This window comes from Orbilia oligospora, assembly GCF_000225545.1.
Source record: "Orbilia oligospora ATCC 24927 unplaced genomic scaffold scaffold00076, whole genome shotgun sequence".
Taxonomy (NCBI): domain Eukaryota; kingdom Fungi; phylum Ascomycota; class Orbiliomycetes; order Orbiliales; family Orbiliaceae; genus Orbilia; species Orbilia oligospora.
Genome location: NW_011645633.1, coordinates 1,246,158 through 1,271,164, shown reverse-complemented (window position 1 = coordinate 1,271,164; position 25,007 = coordinate 1,246,158). Strand labels below are relative to the sequence as shown.

Genomic DNA, 25,007 nt, shown 5'->3' with positions numbered 1-25,007 from the left:
CACCCCCTTCGCAAAGTGGCTGCTTTCGTTGGCTTCCTGCCTCGCTATAGCTATAGCTACTGACGTATTATAATTATACTGGCCAAGCTGAGCTTCGAGACTTCGTTGTATCGAATCCTAACTTAACTTTATCTATCTCTCCAACGAGCAACTAGACTCTCCGCCACTCGCATCCTGAAATTTTAATCGGCTCTTTCCATCTGCCATATTAGCCAATACGGTTAGGTAGAGCCTCGAGCCAATTTGCCTCGCTATTTATAAGGTCGGTATGACATGAGCCTCGTATTCCGGACTCGGTGAATATCAATCCAGGCAGACCCAAGCAAGACCCTGCCGGTCCTAGCGGGTACCCCAGACATCCGCTCGAGTTTGATGGGTTTTTTCCTGCCCGGTAACGTAATTATGCACATCCGGCCCTCCCTATCTATTTACCCCGAGTTCCAATCTTTCGCCATCTTGCGATTCCAGACATTCCGAGACGACGCATCACCGTCCTAGCTGGTTCTTGCTTGGTGGGATTTCATCACAAAACGTGAAAACGTGCAAATTGGGGGTCGCTGACTTCGCTGACCGACCATGCCTGAATAATAGCAGAACCCCGTTAGACGCAGCGTGCAGGGAAACATCGTCTTCCAAGGTAAGTTTTCTCCCTTGGTGTTACATTCGAGTCTGTTTTATTTGACTTTTTATCGGCCTTTTTCTTTTTCTTTTTCTTCTCGTTCTTGTTCTTGCTCTCTGTTTCCTTCACATCGCACAAAACTCAATATTTGTTTTTCTTTTTCTTTTTCTTCTTTTTCTTTCTTTCTTTCTTCCCTTGAATGAACATCCGCTTCCTCGTACATACCCAAAACATGTGCCTATGCCCTCCTTGCTAGGGTACTAGGTTAGTTCTCGAAGGGACTTCAGCAGCTGGGTAGTCGTGTCACTAGCTCTGAGGCGTACTGAAAATTTTAACTTTTACTGAAACTCTTCGTCGGTACCGCTTACTTCTCGCCTGTCCTACTCTTACATCCTGCATAACTCGAGGGAACTGCTGGCTTGGTAGTACAAAGGGACTAACGCTAACTTAGTATCTATAGGTGGTGGTCAATTGGGCCCGGTTGAATTTTAAAGCCTCCATGAAAATATTAAAATCCTGCGCCTAACTACAGACAAGGCAGTAGTGGCTTGTCCCACCATAGTAAGGTTCGTACGAAGGATTGCTCTTACACCACTTCAATAGAGTCGTGTGTAGCCGAAGGATACACAATCACAATTTATTTGTGGCCGTTCTTTCAGACCTCGAAATCTTCTGTCCTCCTCTCTTGTTCAGTAGGACGGAGCTTGCACGAGGCCTGTATATTGAACATCGTCCGACGTTGGGATCGCGACCATCCCAAATTGTTCTTCAGGAGCATCGATATCAATCTAAACACTTTGCCCACCTTGCTAACCAAAGAAAAACCTTATTTACAGGCACACTGGTGAAATCATCTATAGTCGCTTGACGACTCTCCATTCACCTTCTTTTCCATTCTTGCATGCATTCGCTGTTGTGCGAATCATCTCCGTTTCGCTTGAAGCATTTGTGGTGTGCTCACTCCCACCTACCTTTCAGCTGGCGTCCCGTCAGCCCGTTTCTGTTATAATTATAAGTAAGTTTACTATACTTTTTCTCACCCGGAACGATTGCATCCTTCCATAAGGCTGCTAGATTGATTGCACCCGGCTACTCGGCTGGCGTGCATATTCAAATCATTCTCTCGATCAAGTCCGAGATCCTGCCATTCCTCAACTTTATATCAACCTTTTTGTTCCCCTTTACTCCGTATTCTCACTTTAAATCCGTCGCATATTTTCCAAAACAATTGGGTCGGACATATCAGAGGCAACATCAACTAACCAGGATTAGACCACATAAGAGGTTGTATTTCGGCGTCCACGTTCGGAACCTCGCGCTGATTCTCAAGAGACTGTTGGCGCTCCTTTCTTGGGAACCCGTATCTGCCGTGTAATTTTTTAGTGGTGGAGGGGCTTCCCAGATCCACTATCGCTAGCGTCGGTCCACAGGCCAGACCGGGGACCGAACTAGCCAGTCAAATCAGTCCACTGAGTCAAGGTGGTGCTACATATCGAATCTGATCCGCTGCTTTTCACCGGATAACCTGCCTCTTGGGTTTATTTTTCTTCCCAAAACCCTTGCCTGGACGGTGCGTTCGTGGACGGTTTTCGGCTACCACCTTATCGAGAGCACGACCACTAATCCTGATTCCAATCCGATCGTCGCATATATTAAAAAGGTAAATGCCCCTCCCGTCGCGCCTTTTTTTTGTTGCAGGCTTGGAATGTCGTTGTCGTGCATGCCGCATTGCTGGCACTGTGCATTTATTATTGCACTTACTTAGTTTAACCTGGGGAGCTCGCGCTAACTTGCCATATTATATCATGTTGCTGCACGAAGACCACCCCATCTTTTCCTTTTTTTTAATTTTTTTTCTTCTCTCTCTCTCTTGATGACAAGTCAAAGCTGAGAGCTTCATAAAAAGTGCGCAGGAGGAGCAGCCACAGTTCCATTACTGGACAAGCTCGATTACCACCTGGTAGAAAAGGGCAAAAAATAAAATAAAATATCCCTATCCTTTTGCCTAGACTGAGACAAAAGTCTCAAACGGATCGGAAGCAGAGTTTCATACCTCTTTACGCCGGATTTTAAGGCCCAGTCGCTACTGCAAGATTCCTGTCCTCAGCTCATTCTCACAGTCGCACAGCTAAACCCTAGCCAACGTCACAACTATCAATCCGTCGTTTTACCCGTCGTCTATATTTTTCTTCTTCCATCTCTCTTCTCTTTTGCCCTCCCTCTCGTTTTTCCCTCTTCTGAGCTCAACCCTCTTTTCTTCCACTATTGAGCCTCGCCACGGATGGGATTCCGATGATCTCCACATCACATCACGGCAGACATTCGGTTAAAAGGCCGAGACGAGCAAAGGTAAAGGTAAAGATAGTCTTTTTAAAGGACTATCAGCTAGGATTCAATCATGATGTCGAACGTATGTAGCCCCTTCTCGACGCTACTGTCGTGTGCCTCGTTACCCGTTACCACCTAAGCGGGTTCGAATATCATTGGCTGACAATTTAAACCAAAAGACACCATACAAAACCTCACATCCCTACTATGAAGGGCCGGAAAGTACCGGGCAAAAGCGTGCCTGGTCGCAAGACACTCCCTATAGTAGAGAAGAGAATCGTGATCTCGTACGAAGGTACTGCATCCCCCTGTCAACGTCCTACTCCTTTGTGTATGTGTATGTTTGAATGCTGATGCTAATTCTAACTTTAGGCAGATTGGAAAGCTAGTTATTATTCCAATGGATATGCCAGAGTCAGCTCAATATGTAACTGACATGGTCGAGAGATACCATATTGGGGGTGTTTTGCTCTGTCGACGTAGTATTAGACGTAAGCAGTCCCTGAAAATGGCTGTGGAGCTCTGCTAACCGGCCCGCTTTTAGATGCTGTGGATATAAGTCGAATTGTACGGGATTTGCAAGTTACTGCTCGTAAGGCGGGTCATTCCCATCCTCTGTTCATTATGATTGAACAGGAGAATGGCATGGTAAGGATGAGAAACCTCTGTTGGGTTATCGAGAAGGCCATGTTAATAATCTGCTATGCACAGTTCTCTCCTTTCGGGAATGGTGATCTAGGAACACAATTTCCGGGGGCTCTCGCGGTTGGGGCCTTCAGATCGTCTGAAATCCTCTACGATATTGCTCGCGCATCGGCCCAGGAACTCCAGAGCCTTTCTGTTAACACGAATGTAGCCCCGGTGTTAAATATTGAGGAACAAAGTCCAGAAGGACTCAGCTCGAGAATGTTTGGAGACGATCCCGCCAATGTATGGAGATGTACGAGTGCTATTCTAGATGCGCATCGAAGTACCAATCTTGTGAGCATTGTCAAACATTTCCCGGCTCCCCGCCAGGGTAGTGGTGGAATTCTGGATACTCGAAATATTGCGACTGAACCTCGATATGCACCATTCCGCAAAGCGTTTGAAAATGGGGTCGATGGGGTGTTACTTGAACCGACAATGTGGGCTGCTTCAACCGACACAACATTTGGTGGCAAAGATTCGCTTCCCAAAAACCTGATCCGAAAACACTTACAGTACGAAGGGGTTCTAATTGGTTCGGTCGACAAGATGTCGGATGATGCTGCAGGGAGGTGTGCAAGTAGAGGACAGTTATCGATTAGAGGCTTCGTCAACGGCTGCGATATGTTGATTTTGTGTGAACACCCTCATGATGTCACCGATGCCTTGGAAGAGATTTATACGGCGGTGGAAACCGGAAATATCACACGGGCGTCCTTGGAGCAATCGTGGGAGAGAATCAGACGAGTCAAGGAACGGTATCTCCGATGGGAAGAAGCAATTGACCCGCCGCAGATCCATCTGACTCTTCAAGCTTTAATGCGACGAAACCGAGAGCTTTCATTCAGATCGTACGAGATGGCAACAACAGTTATCAAGGATGCTCGAAATCTTCTGCCGTTAACCAAATCCCAAAGACAAAGTGCTCTAAGGCAGGGCGGAACTTGCGTACTTCTAACACCGGTTGCGCCACCGCGATTCCCAGGCCAAGTTGGCGTCGATCCATTCGAATATCTCGGGAGGGCGATCAACGCGCGAAGTATAGCCGTCAGCCATGCACCATACACTCACGAAGGGCTACAAGAGACGCACACGAGCCTTCTCAAGAAGGCAAATATCATCATATTTGTCCTTTCCCTCGACACAGACCCAGAGTATCGGTCGCAAATCGAGACGATGAGATCGCTAGCCCGACAACGGTTGGTGTTAGAACCACCCATAATCGTTATTACGGCGTGCAGCCCACGTGACATGCTACCCGAGGTCCCTTGTAAGTCGAGCCCGCATTCGTTAAGATTTTTTTGAAGAGAATAAGCTAATAATCCTTACCCACAAAAGTTCTCGAAACCGTCGTTTCATGCTACGAATATTCAAGAGAGGCTCTCGAGTCTGCTGTTTCTATCATCTTCGGAGAAGTTAAGGCCACAGGCGTTCTTCCTCTTCGCAAGTCGCTTCCTCTAAATAGCGGAGCCCCAGTCGACAGCTTTCAACGATGGGAAGTGCATGAGTGGGAGAAGCGCCGAGATTTATACGCCAGTGCTGATTTGTGGAAGAAATGTTTCGGCTGGAATCCTAGTTGGAATCTGAACTCAAGCATTCTCAGTGACTTGCTCGACCGACCCGGCAATGCTAAGCATTATGTTGTTAAAGATCCGAGAAGCCATGGGAAAATTTTGGGGTTGTGCGCAACCTATACTATCCATGCAGGCAAAAACCTGGTGGGGAGTATGGCTCTACTTATGGTAGACCCGGATTTCAGAAACAGTGGTATTGGTACTGCACTACACGACGAGGCGTTCCAGTTCATGAGAGCGCACCCTGAAATAGATAGCGTGCAGCTTGGGAGTATCTTTCCCCGTTTCTTCCCAGGATTGCCTGAGTTGTTGCCAAAAGAACAAAAGGAATGGTTCAAACGTCGAGGTAGGATCATATGGCTCCAATGGGTATGTGGTTGTCGATACTTACTGTTCTTGAATAGGTTGGAAAATCGAAGACAATTTTATTTTTGATCTGTACCAAAACATAACCAACTGGCGGCCATCACAACAGGACGTCTTCGCGGATCTAAGTCGTCAGGGAATCACCTTTGGTGTCTGCAACCCCGGCGTTTTCGACAGTCTGATACAGTTTGAGGACAAGCACTTCTCAAGCTATCCTGGATGGGTCGAGAAGTACCGTGCTTTGAAGGACACAAACGGTATTTTTATCCGCATTTTAATCTCCAATTATAACCAAGATTTACTAATAGAGTATGTAGACTATGCAGATGCCGTTCTCGCCTTTGGCATCGTTCCCGACGGACAAAGCGCTATTGTCGGGGCCGCCCTAGTATTTTCCGGTGCTGGCAGCAATAAGATCTCTAAAGAGGTACCTTGGCCCAAAGCAATTGGTGACCGAGTCGGCGGCCTTGCTTGTGTCGGAATGGGTCGTAAGTTGTCAACACTACTATACCCATGGAATGCCGTAGCTAATATAAGTGTAGCGGAATTTCGCGGCCGAGGTGTTGGTATCGGGTTGGTCTGTGCTGCTATAATAGAATTGCAGAGCAGAGGATTAACAGGCTGCTTTGTTGACTGGTCAACCGATAGGCAAGTTTATGAGGAACTCGGTTAGTATCCTTTTGCCTATTACCTAATTGCATACTTTCAGTACTAATATCCACCGTAGGTTTCGAAACCCACGGCAAATATCATAACATGGCATGGCGTAAAGTATAATCACGATGAAATAGCCTTTTCTTTCATCCTTTCTTTTTGAGCACTACTTCGGCATCCCAGTGTGCACCGTTTCTTTACTTCCCTTATATATAAATATCTCCTCTTTTTTTTCTTTTCCTTTCCTTTCCCTTTTTATACCTGGGGTTGCTTGCTTTTAGGCTTGTCACTGCATGAAGATGGTGTGTGGTTGAATTTTTTTCTTCAAAACCATTTCCTTATAGTTTCTTTCCGAATACCCCGTTGCGAAACACTATTTCTTAGACCGGTAACTACTCTTCTTCTTCTTCTATTATTATTTTTTTTTAGAAGAAGTTGGTTTTCTTTTGTCCCCACAAAACATTATGATCACTTTTGTACCAAGCATATGCATGGAGACGGCGTCCTTTTGTTCAAGACCCCCAAAAAAAAACCGGGTGCATCATTTCTAGCGTGTGTTCGAACACACACACGTACTTTAAATTGGTATTTTTTTTTTATAAAAAAAAAAAAGGAGGGAGAGGAGGATATAACCTAGGGGCATTATATAGGAAAGGGGTGGGTTGGGGGGGTTGCAGGTGTTTGTTTTCATATATCGGTTGGTTCAGGTTGGAACGCACGAAGCCAGTTCTTTTTTTTTTTTTTTTTTTCTTTCTTCTTCTTCAAACTACTAACTTTTTCCTTTTTTACTTTTCATTTTAATATACTTCGTAATGAATGATCGTGACTTTATAGAGACTTTAAAAACAGGGCTTACAAGCATACGTACATAAATAAAATTTTAATTTCTCTGGTACTTGAATTATATTATGATTAGTAATTACGCTTTTTTTCTAGTTTGCCTTGAACCTGGGGGTTAATTCGTAACCGCTGGATTCAATATATATGCTTTCTCTGTCGACTCCTTTCGAAATTTCTCTCGGTCTCAATTTATTCCTTTAACAAGTTAACAACTCCGTGTCATGCAGGCCTCATAGTTGTCGTGATGGCTGTCATCCGAATATATACTTATTTATATTATATACACTAGATCTACATGGATACATCGACCTCACAACATTATCCATTATATATAGTATAGTATAGTATTGTACCACTAGCTAATTAACTAGGTAGCTTTAGTTTGTTTTATTTTTTATTTTCGAACTAGCTGTTGCAGTTTTAGCTTTTTTTAGACCGCCCCAGCTGTTATATATATAGACGCGATGAATCCTAAGGGATAAAAAAAAAAAAAATACTGCAACCTAACTAGGCGCAGCCGCCGTGCAGCGGACACCCCATTAAGCATCTCGCGATCAAAAGTCTCGTAAAGGGAAGGCGGTACCGAGGGTCTGTTAAAATTGATTTTAGAGAGAGAAAAGAGTTTTGTTGGGTTTATCCTTGTAATTTGGGGATTCAGATGGGGGTGGATGGGTGGATTGAGGATTTTTATTCTTTATGTTATTTGATGTCTTGTGGGTGGAATGGTGGGCTTATGCTGCGATTTGGCTTAAATGGGTGTTTTTGTTGAAAGAGACTTTTGTGGTTTGAGGGTTTTAGATCTTTTATAGAATAAATTGTAGATGACTGGTTTGCGAATTAAAGGAGTAGAGGATTATATTAAATGACAAGAATGAATATTTGAGTTCAAATGAAAGCCATCCAACCATAAAACTCACCAGAAGTTCGACACCGTCGAGACTACTTACTTTTTTTCAAAAAGTGTTGAGACCTGTTGTAATTTGATCACCCGGCAAAACTTTCCACCTAACTGTTTTTGGCACTCGGTAAACATTTCCAACTTTTTTTTTCTTTTATCTTTCGCAAAATACTCAAAAATTCTTTTAACCTTTTCATCTGCGACCAAAATCTTCAATCTTTAATCTTTCAACCTCACCAACCATCGCAATCACTTCCCCCAAAAATGGCGCCCGTAAAACGTCCCCGCGCATCTTCATCCTCAAAGAACTCCCTCTCATCCTCCTCCAAACGCCGAAAAACTTCATCATCATCATCATCATCAACAACCACAGATTCCAGACCCTTCACCCCAGGAAAACTCTCCTCCTCCAAACGTCACAAAAAACCCACCGGCCCATCATCATCATCATCATCAACATCATCAACCACCACCAAAAAACCAACTTCAACAAATAATAAAATCCGTAAACCCCACAAAAAACCCCTAAAGGACCGCTACACAGATGCCCAACTCAAACTCCCAACCCTCAACGGCATCGTCCCAACCGGTGTTATAAAACCCCGCGGGAAGAAGAAGGGAAAAGTCTTCGTCGAGGATAAGGAGACTATGATGGATATTTTGGAATTGGTGAATAATAGTGTGGATGGGGTTATTCAGGGTAAAGTGGAGAAGAATAGACGGTTGGAGGTTGTTAGGGAGCAGAAACGGAAGGAACAGGAGAGGAGGGAGAAGGATAAGGAAGCTAAATTCGTAAGTTTGTAGAATCCTTGACAATTGGAGATATATATATTAATTGGTGGCTTGTTGGTACGATAGGAGGATGTAAAGGACTCGTTGAAGAAAAAGAGGAAGCGCAGGGTCGGCGGTACGACAAATGACGACGACGATAACAATGACGGTGATCACAAACCGACAAGGTCTGCTGGGAAGAGGAAGAGTGTTTCTTTTGCTTAAAGAAATTGGATGGTTTAAAAGGACAGCGACTGGCGTTTTATAGGAGTTTTTCTCGAGTCGGAAATTTCATCAGCAAAAAATTCAACGGTCTATCTATCCGGGAAAAAAAAGCAGAGTTTTTATTTTAAAACCATCTATTGTACAAAAAAAATGACGCCCTTGATGACTCCCAATTATAATTATTCTCTACAAAGTATATAAACGCAAAAAAAAAAAAAAGAAAAAAGCGAAGGCTATGTTCGACCGACATCTACGAACTCTCCCTCGCTTTCTACAACCTCCAATTCCGCCATTCTCTCCAAGAATCCCATAATCGGCTTGGGAAACCACCTTTGCATCCCCCATTCAAACCATCCCAAGTGTCCACCATACCCCGTCGTCACAAAGCAAATATACGGATTCGCCTCCGCCTCCTGCCTCGGAAACGCATTCTGGAGTGAAATCGGGTCTTCTTCAGCATTTATAATCAAGGTTGGAATCTTAACATCGATCAACTTATCCACCGAACTGGATGCGCGATAATATTCTCCTCCGGTTCTGAAACCGAATACTGGTGCTGTAACCGCGGTATCCCAGTCGTAGAGATAAGTTGCATTACGAGCGCCTTCGATGTTTATGGCTGGATTCTTGGAGAGCATGTCGAAGTTTCTTTCGAATAGTTTTTTTAGGTTACCGGCCATGAATTTGGAGTATAAACGACCGGTGAAGGTCATGAACATGATTTTGGCACATACGTCCATGTTGTGAGGGGAGGAGAGGAGGACTGCGGCGTGGAGGGGAGTGGAAGCACCGGATTGACCAAGGTAGTCTGGTTGTTTTTACTAGTTAGTAATAATATACTATGTGTTAAGAGACGGACTGAGGGTGTACGAACTTGCGAGGATGTTTGCGCCGAGAGAGAAACCAACAGCCATAAGTGGACGTTTTGGGAACTTTCGACGCATGAGGTTGACGATGTGGTTTATGTCTCTGGTGAACATTGCGTTAAACATTTTGTTATCTATGTTTCAAGATTAGTTAAAATTCCGTATAATATATTGACAAATATATACCTGTCAGTTTGGTCCAACCGCACCCCCTCGCATTGACAACCAAAGCATCGTATCCCAACCCTCCATCCTTTTTCGATCGAACGAGTGGTTCCAACGTCAGTCGTACATACGTCTCGTGGGATCCACCGCTAAGACCATGAAGCGCAATAATCAATGGATTCGTCTCATCGTCGGATTTCCATTCGTCGAATTCATCTTGTGTGAAAAAAGTTGTACGAGGGGGGAAATAATCCGGATGAGTTTCCGGTAATACCGGTTTCGATGTCGATGTCGATGGTGTTTGCGAGTCGTTATCTTCTGTGGGAGTTTCGGACGCGGGGACTACAACGTCGATACTGAATGTTCCCGGATCGTTTGGAGTTTCTGAGTTCAGGACGTGTCGTTTGTAGTGGATTGGAACATGATCGGAGGCGAATAGGATAGCACAGGTTTGTAGATGGCCGTTGCGGAGGAGAGGGTGAGGATGGAAGGGTGGGATGACGGATTTACAGACTGATAGTAGGGATTCGGAGACGTTCAGTTGGGAGTTTTTTGGTTTGAGGAGGACGGGGGAAGGGTGGTGATAGTATGTTTGCGAGGCGGCAAACATTGTAAATTATAATATTAATTAGTATAATATATATACTAGTATATATTCTATAGATCTAGATTTAGATTTAGATTTAGATATTCAAATGGAAAAGATATAAACCTCAAAAGACGAAAGGAGATACTCTTAAATATGGTACGGACTAAGGTATCTTATCAGCGGGTCGCTGCATGGAATTTGCCAGAAACGGACGAGCCGAGGCACAAGCTCGGGCCAGACCTTAACGTCATGGAAACCACGGAACTCAACTGTCCGAGAGACTGAGCTAGTCCCCTACTTACCTGGTTACCAAAGTTAGTTTATCATGGGAACTGTTTGCGAGAATCTGATGTTGCAAACAGGCTGCATAGTGCAATGACTAGCACGTTCCATTTTGACTTATCTTTAAAAGGAGAGATGTCGGTTCAAATCCGACTGCGGTCCATCAATTCTTTTTTTTTATTTTTTTTTTATCCAGAACAACCCATAATATTCTACTCATCCAGACAAATTATATACTTCTCATATATTATATACCAGTCTCATCTGTTAATCATCCTGCTCTTACATATTAACATAAATACTTATATATATATATATATATCTGTTACTAGATAGCCCCCCTTCGTAGATACTTACCTGTTAGTAAGAAGGCATCATCAATACATACTACTTACCTATACATAACACCAGAATTTAGATCGATCGATATATATGCCGCCTGTAAGTTGATTTCCGAATTTTTCTATCTTTTTAATATTAATTCTAATAACAAATATGAAATCATAGGTCAAATGCTTCAAATACACCCAGTCCGATCAAAGAAATCAAAATGATTAGAAATCTGGTAGAGATTCTGCTTGATTCTCGCCACGCTGGGGACATGTTTTTCCATCCTTCCCAATATTAATATATATACCACTCCTCCAGCGATGACTATAACTGCTCCTATTACTCCTGCGACTGGAAGCTTCCTGGATATTAAATAAATGTTCACAGCCGTACCTCCAACGATAACCATATTTGACCAGGAAGTATTGGAATGGTCACTTCCAAACCCTCAGAATCGAGTCAGAAGCTCCAGAGATGGCTTTAAAGTGCCTTCTTCCTCGCGTATTTTGCACTACTGTTGCCGTTACCGGGGTTATTTCGTTGGTCCAAGATTGGTGGCGTATGAGGGAACTAGATATAATAATGCCTTGGAAGTTGAGGTAAAGTTGACCTTCTGATTGATTCACAAGATGATAAACATATTTATAATTGAAATAGTACAAGTTTTATACGTCGATGCATCTCAAGTAGAAGATCGAAACATGGTACGGATCTCTACAGATACCTCAGTAGTACTGCTGGAGCCTCGAGACATCCCGCTTGGAATTCGAACATACCTACATGCATGTATTGTACTCTTTGTGTTAGATTATCTAGAGAGATATATATACATATACCATTTATATTTATACCATCTGATAGATAGTAAAAAAAAACCGTAGATAGGTACACTTACAAAGACATAGATGCTGCAGCTTGTAGAGAGATGATCGTGATCACGATTGTGTAATGAAGATGGAGCGGTGTGTTGCGTATGACGTTGGTGGGAATGGAAAGTCCTTCCTGTTCCTGTTAATTCCTGGCCTCCTTCGCTCGACCTTATTCCATCCCATCCCATCTCTCTCTCTTCCTTCATCATGACTACCACTCCTACTCCTCCTCCTTCGAGACCTCAATTATCCCTTTCTCTTCCTCCCCCTCCCCCTCCTCGTAATAGACATCACGATGTCTCCCGTATCTCTCACACCCGCCCAATCTCACGCCCTCCTTGACATCCTCACCCATCGCGAAACATACACAGCTGAAATCGAGCTATTCAAAACACCTGGCATAATCAATTCATACGGTCCACCTTTCCAACCCGATCCACCTGCCACTACTACTACTACTACTAGCAATAGTAATAGTAATAATCGTAGTAATAATAATAATAATAATCCTAAAAATGATGGTACTGACAGTAGTTCCAAAAAAGACGCCGACACCGCCGCCGCCGCCGACAAAAACGATGAACCCAAAAAGGTCACCTCGAAATCCCCAATCCTCCAAATCCTCTTCTCCACCTTCATAGTCCCCATCCCAGGTCTCCGCGACATCTCCCAAGATTTCTGGTCAAAACGTATCCAACCTCTCATCGATGACCTCGCCAAAGCAAACCTTTCGGAATCTTACGATAAGGGTTCCATGGGAATTCGCAAAACCCTGGCTACCGCTGTCTCGGCTTTGATAGAATACCCTGCCCGGGGTTTACTAGGCGGTATGCCCGGCCGAGAGATAAAACCGGACCCGAATCGAGTATATGACGTAAACCATCAGCAGGATTTGGTAGATGCGTGGAGGGAGTTTATGAGACAGGTTGTGTATGGAGATTTGTTGGATCAGTTGTTTGAAAAGGCGGCGCAGAGTGATGATTTGCAGGCTCATAGTGACTTGGTCATTGCTGCGCATCAACATATTGTCGTCAAGTATGTCTCAAGCAATAAAAGATAAAAATTTTTTGAATCTATCAGAAAAGGGGAAAGGAAAACTAATTCACAGCTCTTGATAATTGCAAGCTTAGCTTCTTTGGCACATTATGTGTTAGTCACCTCGCCGAAGGGACAGACATTATTGTCATTGGTGGAAAGGACGAATAAGTTGATTCCGTATCGCATCGTTCGACAGACTTTGAAGGTTGGGAATGCTGCCACCATGATTAGCGGAATGACCCGTCTGGTTCTAGCAAAGGTCAGCATCGGAACACTCACAAACTGGATCGGCTGGAGCAGCGGCGCAGACGAAGGCATGAATCTACTCCAAACGTAAATGATCAAATCCTCCTTTCATATAAAGATATAAACCCCCAACATTTTCTAACCTGCTACCTCAGTATCATATACACCGTTCTATCCTGGGAAATCAAAGAACTCGAATCCAGAGTCTCAAAGCTCGAAAAATCTAAAGACTGTCCTTCAAAACAGCACCTGGCAGCCATCCTCGCCTATACAAAACTCACACGTATTGATCAAGAAGACTATCGTGTGATCAGTAAAGCTTCATCTACCTCCATAGTTCACTCGATCATCTCACTCGCACCTTCATCTCCTTCCACGGAGTTCACAGTCGAAGGACACAAACTTCTCCTCGAATACCTTTCAATACAATTATCCATCCGTGATAGAGAACATCTGATCCTCGTCCTGTGTAAATCAAATCCAGACGTACTAACCGCGGCCATCCGGGATATCATGCAAATCTACGACCCCATCTTACGAGATATCCACAATGCCGTCGATCTCAGCGGTACCATATCAGATTTCGAAAGGTTTGTAAATGATATGATAAAAATTGCCAAAATCCCATCAACCGAAAGTGGTAGCGGTACCAGTACCCCGACAAATAATGAAAACGGACCGAAGAAACCTCCCGGCGTCGAAGATTTCGTCAGGTTATTCGAAAGACATCAGGGGAGTTGTCATGTTTTCCTTCACCAGTTTTGTAAAAAGGGGGATAAGGCGAAGGAGTTATGGTTGGAATATGCAAAATATGCGGCGAAGCAGTTTAGACGTCCGGAGGGTGTTACGGGTGAAGGCGCCGGAGGGTTCACGGCTACGTTGAATAAACTAGTCGATGAGTTAAATGAAGAAGATAGAAAAGTTGTCTTGCGGCAGATGGACGAGTATGAGGAATACCTCCAGAAACTCAACCAGAAGACAAAACGGAGGATGGAATCCATCATTTCTATCAACGAGGGAGAATTGAAGAAGCCGTTGAAAAAGGGTCCTGGGAACTTTTTGTTCAAGTGGCAGGAATTGTTGGATTCCACGGAGATTACGCCCGCCGAAGCTACCGGTGGGAAAGTCAGAAGTGGGAAGGATACAAGTGTTAGAGCTGCTAGCGGGGTAGGTTTGGATGGTGAGAAAAGAGGTGGGAAGTTGGTTTCCGGGATTGGTGAGATTGTGAATGGAGATGGTGTGAAGGAGGTAGTTGAGATGCCGGATGTGAGGAGGACTGTGGAATTGCTGTTGCCGCGGTTTAAAGAGGTACTCGCGAGTAGTGAGTACCTTGAGAAGAAAGATGAAAAGGGTAATGATGATGATGATGATGATGATGATGACGATGACGACGATAGCGATTCATTCTTTGAAGCTAACGAAGAATGAGAACTTTCCCATTTAAGTGGGTAGTGTAGGACTATTTTGTAAGTAAGTACTTACTTATATATACTTCCGAAATATGATGCATATGACATATATACGGGAGAGGCGATCGCGATTTAGAATGGCGCTTTTGGGGCGGCGGTGTACCTATAGAGTTGGAATTCATGCATTTCATTAAAACTAGACTAGCATTTTATCCCATTCGCATTTTATAGATTTAAGTTTGCAAGAAACATACTTAGGCTGTCTCACCTATTTATTGGTACTAGTTAAATGAAGGTATATATATCTAGATATCATATCTTACAAACAAGAAAGAGAATTGTTCAAAAGAAAAGGTAATTAAAGGTAAAGACAACCCACTGAACACCGGTAAATGATAACGCTGAAGCAAAAGACGATACAAAAGAGGAGAAGAAAAGAAGACCATCCCAGAAAAATCGGCGGATAGTAAGTAAGTAAGTCATAGATAATATGATCCTTTTTGCCTTTCTAAGTTTGTCCGTCTATGATGACAGAAGTATGAAAGTAAAAAAAACCATAGTGTGTCATTTAACACACACACACCGCCCCACAACCACCACCAAAATCATAAATAAAAGCTTTTTTTTGTAAGAGTAGAAAAAGGGAAGAAATGAATCATTCTACTGCACAGCTCGGGGCATATTTTGTTCATGTTGAATCTGTGTTCTAGCGTTCTCGGTACGTGGTTCGAACAATCTCCTCCAAATCTCCGGTGGGTCCAAAGGTCGAGAGCCGTTTCGAACGGTTGGGTAGATATCCATGAAGAAGAAGTAAACTACCGTTGCATCAAATATTAGCATACCGAAATGGTTTCCCACAAGCAAGGAGCCTTTTCTGTGTGGAAGGGGGTATTAACTATTACGTACTATGTCCGATGACAATGCCTAGAGCATCGTCTTTAGGCATGTTACCATTGATCAACAGGCTGAATCCTAGAAGGACGAAAGGGAGGTAAGGCGCGTTGAAAACGAATAAGCCCAAGAAACTAAGTCGGACTGATGGATTCCTTCGTGCCCAGATGTATACGATCGAGAAAGCAAGCGGAGAGCCAAGGAATGGCATTTGAACGAATGTTGCGGAACAGAACTAGAAGTTATTTGTCCACGTTAGCTTTTCTTTCTTTCTTCTTCCAGATTGCCTCCATCCTCCAGTTTCAATATAACTCACCAACAAACAAGTACAACTGTACAAAAGCAACCACGCAAAATCCGCCGTCTTCCCTTTAAAATAAGTCTCCTCCAGCATCCGACTGTACCGCGCCAAAAAGAACATATGGAACATAAAGTCCACGCTTAATGGACCGAAGTAGAGGAATGTGGTGATCAATCTCCAATACTGCCGTTTGGAGAGCACGGCCGGAAGGGAGAAGAAGAGTTGGAATGGTGAGACTAAATGACATTGGCAGGCGAGAGCTGTGGCGACAGCTGCCGATGCCCAGATGCGGGTGCATACTGGGATTTCGTAGAACCATTCTTCGATGGGGACTGCGGCCATGGTGGCGGGCGGGGGGATAAACGATGAATGATAATGTTGGTGGTGATGATGCTGATTGATGATAGTTTTGGAAAAATGGGAGTAAGGTTGATTACTAGTCGATTGGTTTGGTATGACTAGCGTTCGGGGTTGTGGAGAAGAAGAAGGAGAAGAAGTTGGAGATGCCGATGGGTGATGGCTGGAGATAGATGGATGATGGGACGACCATTAGACAGCTCTTAACGGAGTATTATAAAGCGACGCGGGATGACAGCCCAACGTTCCGACCCAAAACGTGGCATGTTGGATTGTGTTGATGTGTTGATTTATTCTAAACGCGGTGAGGAATTTGTAAATGGGATTATAGATTCCAATTGTAATGTCAGTAAACAAGCTCCTATAGCTCAGTTGGTAGAGCGCGACACTAGTAATGTCGAGGTCTACGGTTCAAATCCGTATGGGAGCATTCTTTTTTGTCCTTTTTTGCTCTTTTATCCGGTCTGATTTGGTAGTATTTTTTTTGGTGTTTAGCGAGGGATTGGTCCTCATTTCGCGAGCAGCGCTGATCGGAGAGCCTTATTCATTCAGCTTTTCAGCCTTCGTTATATATATATAACAGGATCAACGAAGGGTAGAAAGATACGATCAATATTGTCAGTAGTTTTGCAAAAGAATACGAATAGCACTTCAAGCTCGACGGTCCAGTTCAAATCTCTGTATCTCCATCCGGCTATATACCTTGGTACTTATCAATATCTATCTACATTTTAATTTTGCGTTGAAATTGTCGGCTTTTTGGGATGTTACACAACCAGGAATAACATTCCTGCCTTCCGAATCTATACTTCAATGCCCGTTATTAATATATTACTTAGTAAGTATAAGTAGCTAAAGAGTAAGAATACAGATTTAGTCCTTATTCAAAGTCCTGTATAGTATAAATACCCAATTCCAACTCTCTCTCTCCGCAAGACTTGCGAAAAATTAAAAGGTCTTGAGGTGCAAGCGGTGCACGCCTCGCTGCTATTGCGGGGAAGCCGGTTCGACACCGGACGTGACCTATATATTATATACCTAAGTAGTACAATAACTTTTTTGCTTCATGAAGATTATCTATTTTTGTAGATGATATCCGCGGAAGGGAATATATCTCCTATTTAGGGATTGTAATGTTAATGTTGGTGGTTCCGATATAGCCTGCCTGCATTTAGTGTCACATTGCATTGAATTAGGTCATTATTGGGTAAACAACTATGCAAGCTGGCGGCTTGAAGATATATCGATATCAATCGATCCTTGATATTCTTTTTTCGAGGTTTATGTATTAACTATTAGAATCAACCACGGATTCCTCTCATAGTATTATATAATATCAGATCGAGAGCAGCAGGGCCTTTGAAGTGGCACTATAGACATACAGAATGTATAAGTTAATCTAACGAGGTAACTACTTAGCTTACTCACGTAGTTTAAAAATTATTAACTTCGACACAAAGATGATAAATATATACACACGAACCGGATATTTGACCTAAGAATCCCGCTAAATGCTTCCAACTAAAATATATACAGATATATCGATAAAGGACATAACAATGGCCTCTAAAAATGCGGAAAGAAATTCGTCCAATTCGGCGTATCATAAACTTCCTTCGGCACATCCCTCAAGCTCACAAACGCCTCAATCACCAAATACACCCTCGCACATCCAAAAGCCATTACCACAATCCCCACTAAGGCCCCCAATACAATCTGCGCCAACCACTTCCCGACACTTTGTTTCTCTCCCTTCATCACATCCTCCTTTCTCTTCCAGAACATCCAGCTACCTTGTACCGTAAACCCGCCAATCCACCTATCAAACGCTTTACTCTTCTGCTTCGCTAAAAATACCAGAAAAGATAAGACGCCAGAGCAGCTTATAAATACTGCGCTGATCAGCCATAATATTCTCTCAAGCTCCGTCGGGAAATGCTCCTTCCATGCTGCGACGTGTAGTCCACCGTATGCGGCTGCGGTAAATGCGAGGATGCTTTTCAGATGATCTCGATGGACATTCACGTGCCCTAGATACGACAATCCCGAAAAGTTTCTGATATGCGTATCAAGATAATATGTTTCCCCAAGAAAGACACCAAGCGATGAGGTAGTAAAGTAATAGTTCACATATCCATCGCGGAGCTTACATTCTTCGTATAGCTCTTGTGCAGCCGTGCCTGCCAACCGCCACCTTTCGAGCTCGAAGGATGTAACGGGCGGTTGGTGCGAGTGGTGAATATCCGATTGTGCCCAGCGACAATAGCGTGGAGCATGTTGAAGTACCGTGGTCGGACTTTGTAGCTCCATGAAGCATCGATGGGCGGGTGAGACTTCGGTGTGTTTTTCCGATATTTGGTAGTCAAATCGGGTAGCTGAGCGGGTTATGCCACGTTTCGCTGGAGGGACGCCGATGACTGTCGCACGTTAGTAAATCAATCAGTGTAAAAAAGCAAGGTGATAACATACACGCTTTTGGGTCCGATCTTGCTCTTGAGCCAACTGAGAAATTGGTATATTGCGGTACCACGCCCTCACACGGTTCTCCCTTGCTATCCACCGCCGATATCCTCGCAGGGTCCTTATACGCCATACACCGTATCTCCGACACACCCATTGCCTCGCTGATGGGTGAGCACATATACATCAGCGAGATTACTGGTTCCAGGGCCTGCTCATAAGGTAGGATTTGCGGGTGATCCAGTTCTAGCGGCTTATTCCACCATAATAAATACAACGTCAGGGCACAGATAACATGTCCGATCGTGTTAACCTCAAGTAAGGATATAGGCATTCGTGCCGCCAGCCGTGAGATAGCTTGGACTATTATATAGCATGCTTGAATGCACACGAGGGATTTCGCAAGCCAGTCGCCTTTACTTTTATCACGAATTTCGCGGTCATCGGTTATAGGGAGGCGATTGAGGAAAGAGAGCATCCGTACACCCTCTGCGGAAAAGGTTATGCGTGGTGAACCATTGAAGGTGCTAGCGCGGGTCTGGACGGCGACACCACCCATTGTTGCGAAGAAACACTGCATCATCGTCCAAGTGGGTTCGCGGGGTGGGTTGGCCATATCCAGCTATTCATATAAAAGTTGTCAACAAATGCCCAAGCTAAAGCATCAAGGGTCGGAAGATGTTGAAGCCTACAAGCTGTTCCCGATGTTTCGCATCCTTTTTGATTTCCTTGTAGAGCCATCGTGCCGTAAGGTACTGGGCCGAAGCAGTAGCGACCAACAATTCTGGTGCAAATATCCCGAACACAACCCATTTTGCCCGCGTAAATGCCGCTTTTTGCAATGAAGTTCCTTCGGGCGGGACGTTCAGGTGTAATGCCGACCAGACACAGAGGGTTAATGTGATAACACAGCTACTGACAAGACTAAACGTGCCCCTGCCATCGGGATCGCCAACCCAGCCGACAGTCGCAGGAAATAATATAATAGAAGGGTCGTCCAAATCGATGTCGGCATTGTTTGGTTGTGTTACTGGAGCGGCGAAAACATAGTTTAAACTGCAGAAGAGGAGGAAGGCCAAGATCATATTTTATCCAGAGCAGAGTGATGCGGGATGGGTACCATGGGTGAACAATAATGCATAATTGGATCGATCAGCCGCAGTTGGAGCCCTGAGTGCGATGCAATAACAATACGATGCAGCGAGGCAGCTATTGCTATCGAACCTGAGCGTTAAAAGGACATTTGGATATCATGGCCAAGGAATTGTCGGAACTGATGAAGAGAAATAGAAATTGTAAGTCGTGCTGACATTGATGTGACTTTTAAGCCCATCCACGACCGTCAATCCCGGTTTCAGCTGGGCTGAGGGACGGACCCACTGCTGCAGACCCCTGTTCTGGTTCTTTGCATGGGACATCGACGTGCAGCCAACAGGAAAGCTCGCAGCTTCGAATCGAGCTCAATGCAAAGAGATATATTTCCCATCGATGAATTGATTCGGTAGACGCTGATAATCTATGGCTGATAGTAAGTAAATTGCCAATTAGTTTATGTATTGCGAGTACTCACATAACATAGTTTCTAGAAAGATATAAATTGGCGATGTCAATATGAGGTTGATGTCAATTGGATTGAACTGATGATTGTTATAGTTTGGTTAGGCAAGGAGTACAATCAAAAGTTAAAAGGAACTTGCCGGCGCGCCGCAGCCAAACCATCCCAACTTCATCCCACCATGTGTCGTGCTTCGATATAAACCCACCCGATGCAACCATGCCCCATATCAACATCCCACATCCATCTCCACACTCTTCCCTCCCATCAAAATCTCCAATCCACCTCTCCTCGCCCTCGTCAGACGGCTGGAAACACATCATCTCCGTCGCACAAGCATTCTCCGACCGTCTTTCTCAGCTCCCACAGGATACCCCTGTTGCCACTAATGATCGTTGGAGCCAGCGTTGTCGCGATAAGGGTATAACCGGCACGAGAACATCGACGACCGGAGCTGCTGCAGCAATAACAAAAGACGTACAGGATCTTTCTGCTGCACCACCGGTGGCGGCTGCATCTTTTGAATATATCAATAATGGCCACCAACCTAAACGCCGACGAGGTCGTCCGCCAGGTCGTGCTAAAAAGTCGATTCCGGCAGCGATAATAGCAGCCAAGAGAAATTTACGACAGATATCTGAGATCTCGGATCGCCAGTGGGGTCATACGGAACCCGAAGTAGCAAACGGCTCTTCAGCTGGGATCAAAAATCAAGACGAAGACAGTACTACACATAATTTAAGACGGTCTACAAGGTCTGTTCGCCGGCGAACAAATGTGGTGGAAAGTTCGTCCGATAATAAGATAATCGACCAGCCAAATACGCCAGAACCAGCAATTGAACCTGTAACCGAGCCCGAACCTAAACCAGAGATTGATGTCGAGCAAGATCGCGAAACAGTTATTGAAGCCCCTCCTGAGCCTCGAAAATCTAGAAAACAACCAGAGACTAGGCAAATTAAGCCGTCGACTCTATTTTTCTTCACTGTCCTCCCGAAACCGATTCCACCCCATCTAGCTAGCCAGAGCCGTGCTTACGCCTTTTCATTTTCTACACAACCTCTCACTCATCGCAGAACCTTAACATCCGACAATGTCGTTATGCTGTGCATGCGCGCCAAAGTCAGGAAGCAGAAGCGTATGCGTGAATCAGGTGTCACTCAGCTGACTACACAAGTACCACAGGGAGGCTCGTTAGAACGTAACCTACGGATTATGAAACAGCGAATAGAGAGGATCAATCATAGAAAAGGGAAGCAAATTGATTGCGAAGTTGGCCCAACGACAGAGGTCGAGGAACCTCAAGAACAAGCCTCAAATGACCACGAGATTGATACATCGCGAGAGCAAATAGATGTCGAAGAAGCAGGGGCATCGGTGCGAAGGAGAGGTCGAAAGAGGAAGAGGAAGTTGAACTAAACAGGCGATCATTTCCTATACGCGACACCTTCCCATTTACTTCACATGCATTCTTATCGGCTACATTCATACATCTACAGCCTCATTACTTCTTGCATTTAGACAATTGTCCATTTCTACCAGCATAGTATAGCGAACAGCGAAGGGGCGTTCCGGAAATTATTTAGAGAATGGTACATACATATTCCGGGTCATGTTTCTCAGTATAATTCAATCATTTTACACATTTCATTCAATTGATTTAATTTGTCCTTCTCAACTTGAGCATCATGCACCACGCTGTGAGCTGGTACAGCCTTACTGCGTGCTAGTGTTAGTTTGGAACTCATGGCTAGCAGTTTGTCTGGCGTGCATACGCTAGCCACAGCAAAACAACCTATTATATCACCCAATCCGCCACCGATTGGGTATTAATACGCACATCTAAGATTCACGAACTTGTACTGAAAATACATTGTTGACTCACGATATTTTTCATGAATCTTCATCGGATCCAACTGACTCGCACACTTAGAGTGACGTCTATATAAGCTCCCCCACCGGCCTTTAGGAACGGGACGAGTCTGGCCTCAAACGAGAGCGTTTATCCCAGCCTTGACAAGGAATACAACATTGAAAGCCTCAACCATGGCAAGCTTCTTAACCCTCGCTTCAATCCCCGAGCTCTTATATTCTATTCTCGAGTACCTCGACCAAGGCGACACATACTCCCTCCTCTTGACCTGCCAAAGGATCTATCCCATCGCCTATAAACACCTATGGAAGACCATCCGTCTATACAACCGCAGCAGACCGCGGACGGTCGAACCGAGGGCATTCCCTGGATTTGACATGCGGTTTTTTCATTCTATGGCAATTGAACATGAAGACCAAATGTGCCACAACCTCGCGAATGCCATCGATAAGCTAGGTCCGCAAAATACTGGGTTATCGCTCACGAGGAAACTTGTGTTCGCTCCGGACTCGTTGCATTCTTGTAATGGGTTCTATAAGAGTTCTTTGATGAGTTATATAGAAGCATTCATGCAGCAGGGGATATTGAATCTTAATTGCATAGAATTGAATTTCAGTAGTATGTGGCCCTGCTGCAATATGCTAATTGCGATAAAATGAGATCAAGCTTTAAAACGTCTACCGATGTCTAACTCCTACCGCCAATCAAATTAGTATCCGTCGGGAATGAAATCGAAAAGGAAGCCATATCTTGGTTCTTAACTCACCTCAGGGAATACTCAAAATCCAAAACCCCAGAGGAATTCTCTATCATTCTTACCTCTCCTCTTGATGTGGTTATGGCCCGCATGATAGATGTCGAAAAGATCACCGAGCTCAACCTTAACATTAATTGGACTAACAGTAGCGGAAACGCGCTCCAACATGATAATTTTGATATTCCAGCGGGACAAGAGGATAGCGACGAATACCAATATCTAGAACCGCAACCGCCATCTGATGGCTCTCACGGCTCGGAGGCTGAATTTCGAAGGATGGGCCACAGAGACCGAAGTCAATTCAATACACAGTTGACAGAACGTCTCACGGCTCTTTTACTCCGTGCTTCAAATTTAAGATCTTTAACCATTCGCACAGTTATGGCGGAGTCAGAACGTGGTAGAACCATTCGATACGTGGATCTAAAACTTTCAAAGCCCCTACGGACTCTCCAGAACGCCTTCTACAGTCTTTCAAAACTCCGGATACTGAACCTTCATGACAAATTCTTCCACCCATCTTTCTTCATCACCCCACCGGATAGCGCAATTGAGGTTAATTACTCAGGACTCTTCTCAAACCGATGGCTCCAAGCGTTCAAAAAATGCCCGTTCACCGGTGTTAAAAAATTAAGCCTCCACATTACTCAAGATATCGGTAACAAAAAACTTTGGTGTCACAATGATTTTAACGTATCGCCACTGGGGGATGTAGCCGTCTCCGGCCTCACAGAATGTAGCATCATCGATGAAATGGACACAGCTCCGGATCTAGTCCAGTGTATCTTCAGGAAGAACAAGAACCTCAGCAAGGCTTCAAAACAAAGGGTACTATCGGGCCTCGTGGTGAAACTCCAACAAGCTGCAGAAAAACAACTGCTAGCCGCCTGTGCAAACTCACTAGATTACATAAGGGGAACGGAGGAAGACAATCCATACCATAAGATCACAATTGACAGCCCTGACTCCCGAGATAAAATAATAGCAGCGGCCGGAAACCGATGTTTAAAGATGCTCCCAGATGCTATCGATAAAGTCGAAGCATGGAAGTCTGCAAACCTCTCCGCAGCGAACTTCACGCGAGAATGCGGAGCAACAATCAATTCACTATTAAAAAGATACAAAACCATGATAACCATGGAATACACTCAAAAATACCTCGACGGCGCAAGTGAGAAACCAGGCGATATAAAAAAGGCATCAAAAGAGTGTCTACAAAGAATGCTTGATAATTTCGACAATCACTTTTCGTGGGAAGTTGCGGATTATTACACTCACGACATTGCAAATCAAACCACTCAGATAATTAACCACCAAATAAAGAGGTCTACGAAAACGGAAGCGTCGGAATATATCCTCGCTTTAGCGGAGTCCGGAGAGCTTGACAGTTTCGATTACATGTTAGTCGAGAAGTTTACACGGGATTGTGCTCAGAAACTTAGTGGGATGGAGTTAGAGGGACAAGCACACTCTGCTGGATACCAGACCGGTCGGATGCGAATATTCAATCCTTACGGTGAACCTCCTCTTCCTTCTTTTCCCGCAAACCTCGCAGGCCAGCATATACCAAACTATAGTTACCCGGCCCCTACCGATTTGGGTTATTGATGCTATCTCGCATGGTGTAGCTTAATTGTTTAGAGCGATTGGCGATTAGGTAGATATATCGATATTTCCAATAAATTATTCAGTTTTTTTCCCCACCCCCTTCCCAAAGTAGGTATATACAGAAAGAAGGACGACACCCCAAGCAGAAGATTAAAATCCTCCTACAAAAAGGTGCCACTTTCTTTCGTCGATATTAAGTATGTAATGTAATCTTCGACATCCGTCGTCATAGAACAGAAAAGCACAAACGCTTGCATAAAGAAAATCCAAAAAGACAAAAAAAAGAATGAGGGAGAAGAATATACACCGAAGCGGTTTTATTTCCCAGGGTATTGGGAAATAGAAGAGAATCGAAAGAAACCTGACGCCGTATATACTGTATCTGCCAGTAATTATTTTACCTCAAAAAACAAACCCGTCCACCCCACTTTTCCATTAGACATATTCCT

At 44.2% G+C, this 25,007-nt stretch overlaps 8 protein-coding genes across 8 annotated transcripts; 5 read left to right on the top strand and 3 right to left on the bottom strand.

Annotated features, from left to right (window-relative positions):
* Positions 1-3,020: 3,020 nt before the first annotated feature.
* Positions 3,021-6,351, top strand: AOL_s00076g346 (uncharacterized protein; the record flags this gene model as incomplete). Its single annotated transcript, XM_011122899.1, has 9 exons — positions 3,021-3,029; positions 3,127-3,242; positions 3,320-3,438; positions 3,492-4,904; positions 4,973-5,554; positions 5,613-5,831; positions 5,892-6,062; positions 6,117-6,242; positions 6,302-6,351. The coding sequence occupies 9 exons, from the start codon at positions 3,021-3,023 to the stop codon at positions 6,349-6,351; spliced, it is 2,805 nt and encodes a 934-aa protein (XP_011121201.1).
* A 1,879-nt stretch (positions 6,352-8,230) lies between these two features.
* Positions 8,231-8,962, top strand: AOL_s00076g345 (uncharacterized protein; the record flags this gene model as incomplete). The annotated part of the gene is made up of 2 exons (XM_011122898.1): positions 8,231-8,758; positions 8,825-8,962. 2 exons carry the CDS (start codon positions 8,231-8,233, stop codon positions 8,960-8,962), a joined length of 666 nt encoding a protein of 221 aa, XP_011121200.1.
* Positions 8,963-9,195: 233 nt separating this feature from the next.
* On the bottom strand, positions 9,196-10,603 carry AOL_s00076g344 (uncharacterized protein; the record flags this gene model as incomplete). The annotated part of the gene is made up of 3 exons (XM_011122897.1): positions 9,196-9,770; positions 9,837-9,962; positions 10,015-10,603. 3 exons carry the CDS (start codon positions 10,601-10,603, stop codon positions 9,196-9,198), a joined length of 1,290 nt encoding a protein of 429 aa, XP_011121199.1.
* Positions 10,604-12,358: 1,755 nt separating this feature from the next.
* On the top strand, positions 12,359-14,775 carry AOL_s00076g343 (uncharacterized protein; the record flags this gene model as incomplete). The annotated part of the gene is made up of 3 exons (XM_011122896.1): positions 12,359-13,098; positions 13,189-13,434; positions 13,503-14,775. 3 exons carry the CDS (start codon positions 12,359-12,361, stop codon positions 14,773-14,775), a joined length of 2,259 nt encoding a protein of 752 aa, XP_011121198.1.
* Positions 14,776-15,416: 641 nt separating this feature from the next.
* AOL_s00076g342 (uncharacterized protein) lies at positions 15,417-16,290 on the bottom strand (the record flags this gene model as incomplete). The annotated part of the gene is made up of 3 exons (XM_011122895.1): positions 15,417-15,571; positions 15,663-15,882; positions 15,964-16,290. 3 exons carry the CDS (start codon positions 16,288-16,290, stop codon positions 15,417-15,419), a joined length of 702 nt encoding a protein of 233 aa, XP_011121197.1.
* Positions 16,291-17,871: 1,581 nt separating this feature from the next.
* Positions 17,872-19,850, bottom strand: AOL_s00076g341 (uncharacterized protein; the record flags this gene model as incomplete). Its single annotated transcript, XM_011122894.1, has 3 exons — positions 17,872-18,722; positions 18,775-19,387; positions 19,458-19,850. The coding sequence occupies 3 exons, from the start codon at positions 19,848-19,850 to the stop codon at positions 17,872-17,874; spliced, it is 1,857 nt and encodes a 618-aa protein (XP_011121196.1).
* Positions 19,851-20,539: 689 nt separating this feature from the next.
* On the top strand, positions 20,540-21,739 carry AOL_s00076g340 (uncharacterized protein; the record flags this gene model as incomplete). The annotated part of the gene is made up of 1 exon (XM_011122893.1): positions 20,540-21,739. The coding sequence occupies one exon, from the start codon at positions 20,540-20,542 to the stop codon at positions 21,737-21,739; it is 1,200 nt and encodes a 399-aa protein (XP_011121195.1).
* A 627-nt stretch (positions 21,740-22,366) lies between these two features.
* Positions 22,367-24,558, top strand: AOL_s00076g339 (uncharacterized protein; the record flags this gene model as incomplete). The annotated part of the gene is made up of 2 exons (XM_011122892.1): positions 22,367-22,811; positions 22,907-24,558. 2 exons carry the CDS (start codon positions 22,367-22,369, stop codon positions 24,556-24,558), a joined length of 2,097 nt encoding a protein of 698 aa, XP_011121194.1.
* Positions 24,559-25,007: the final 449 nt, after the last annotated feature.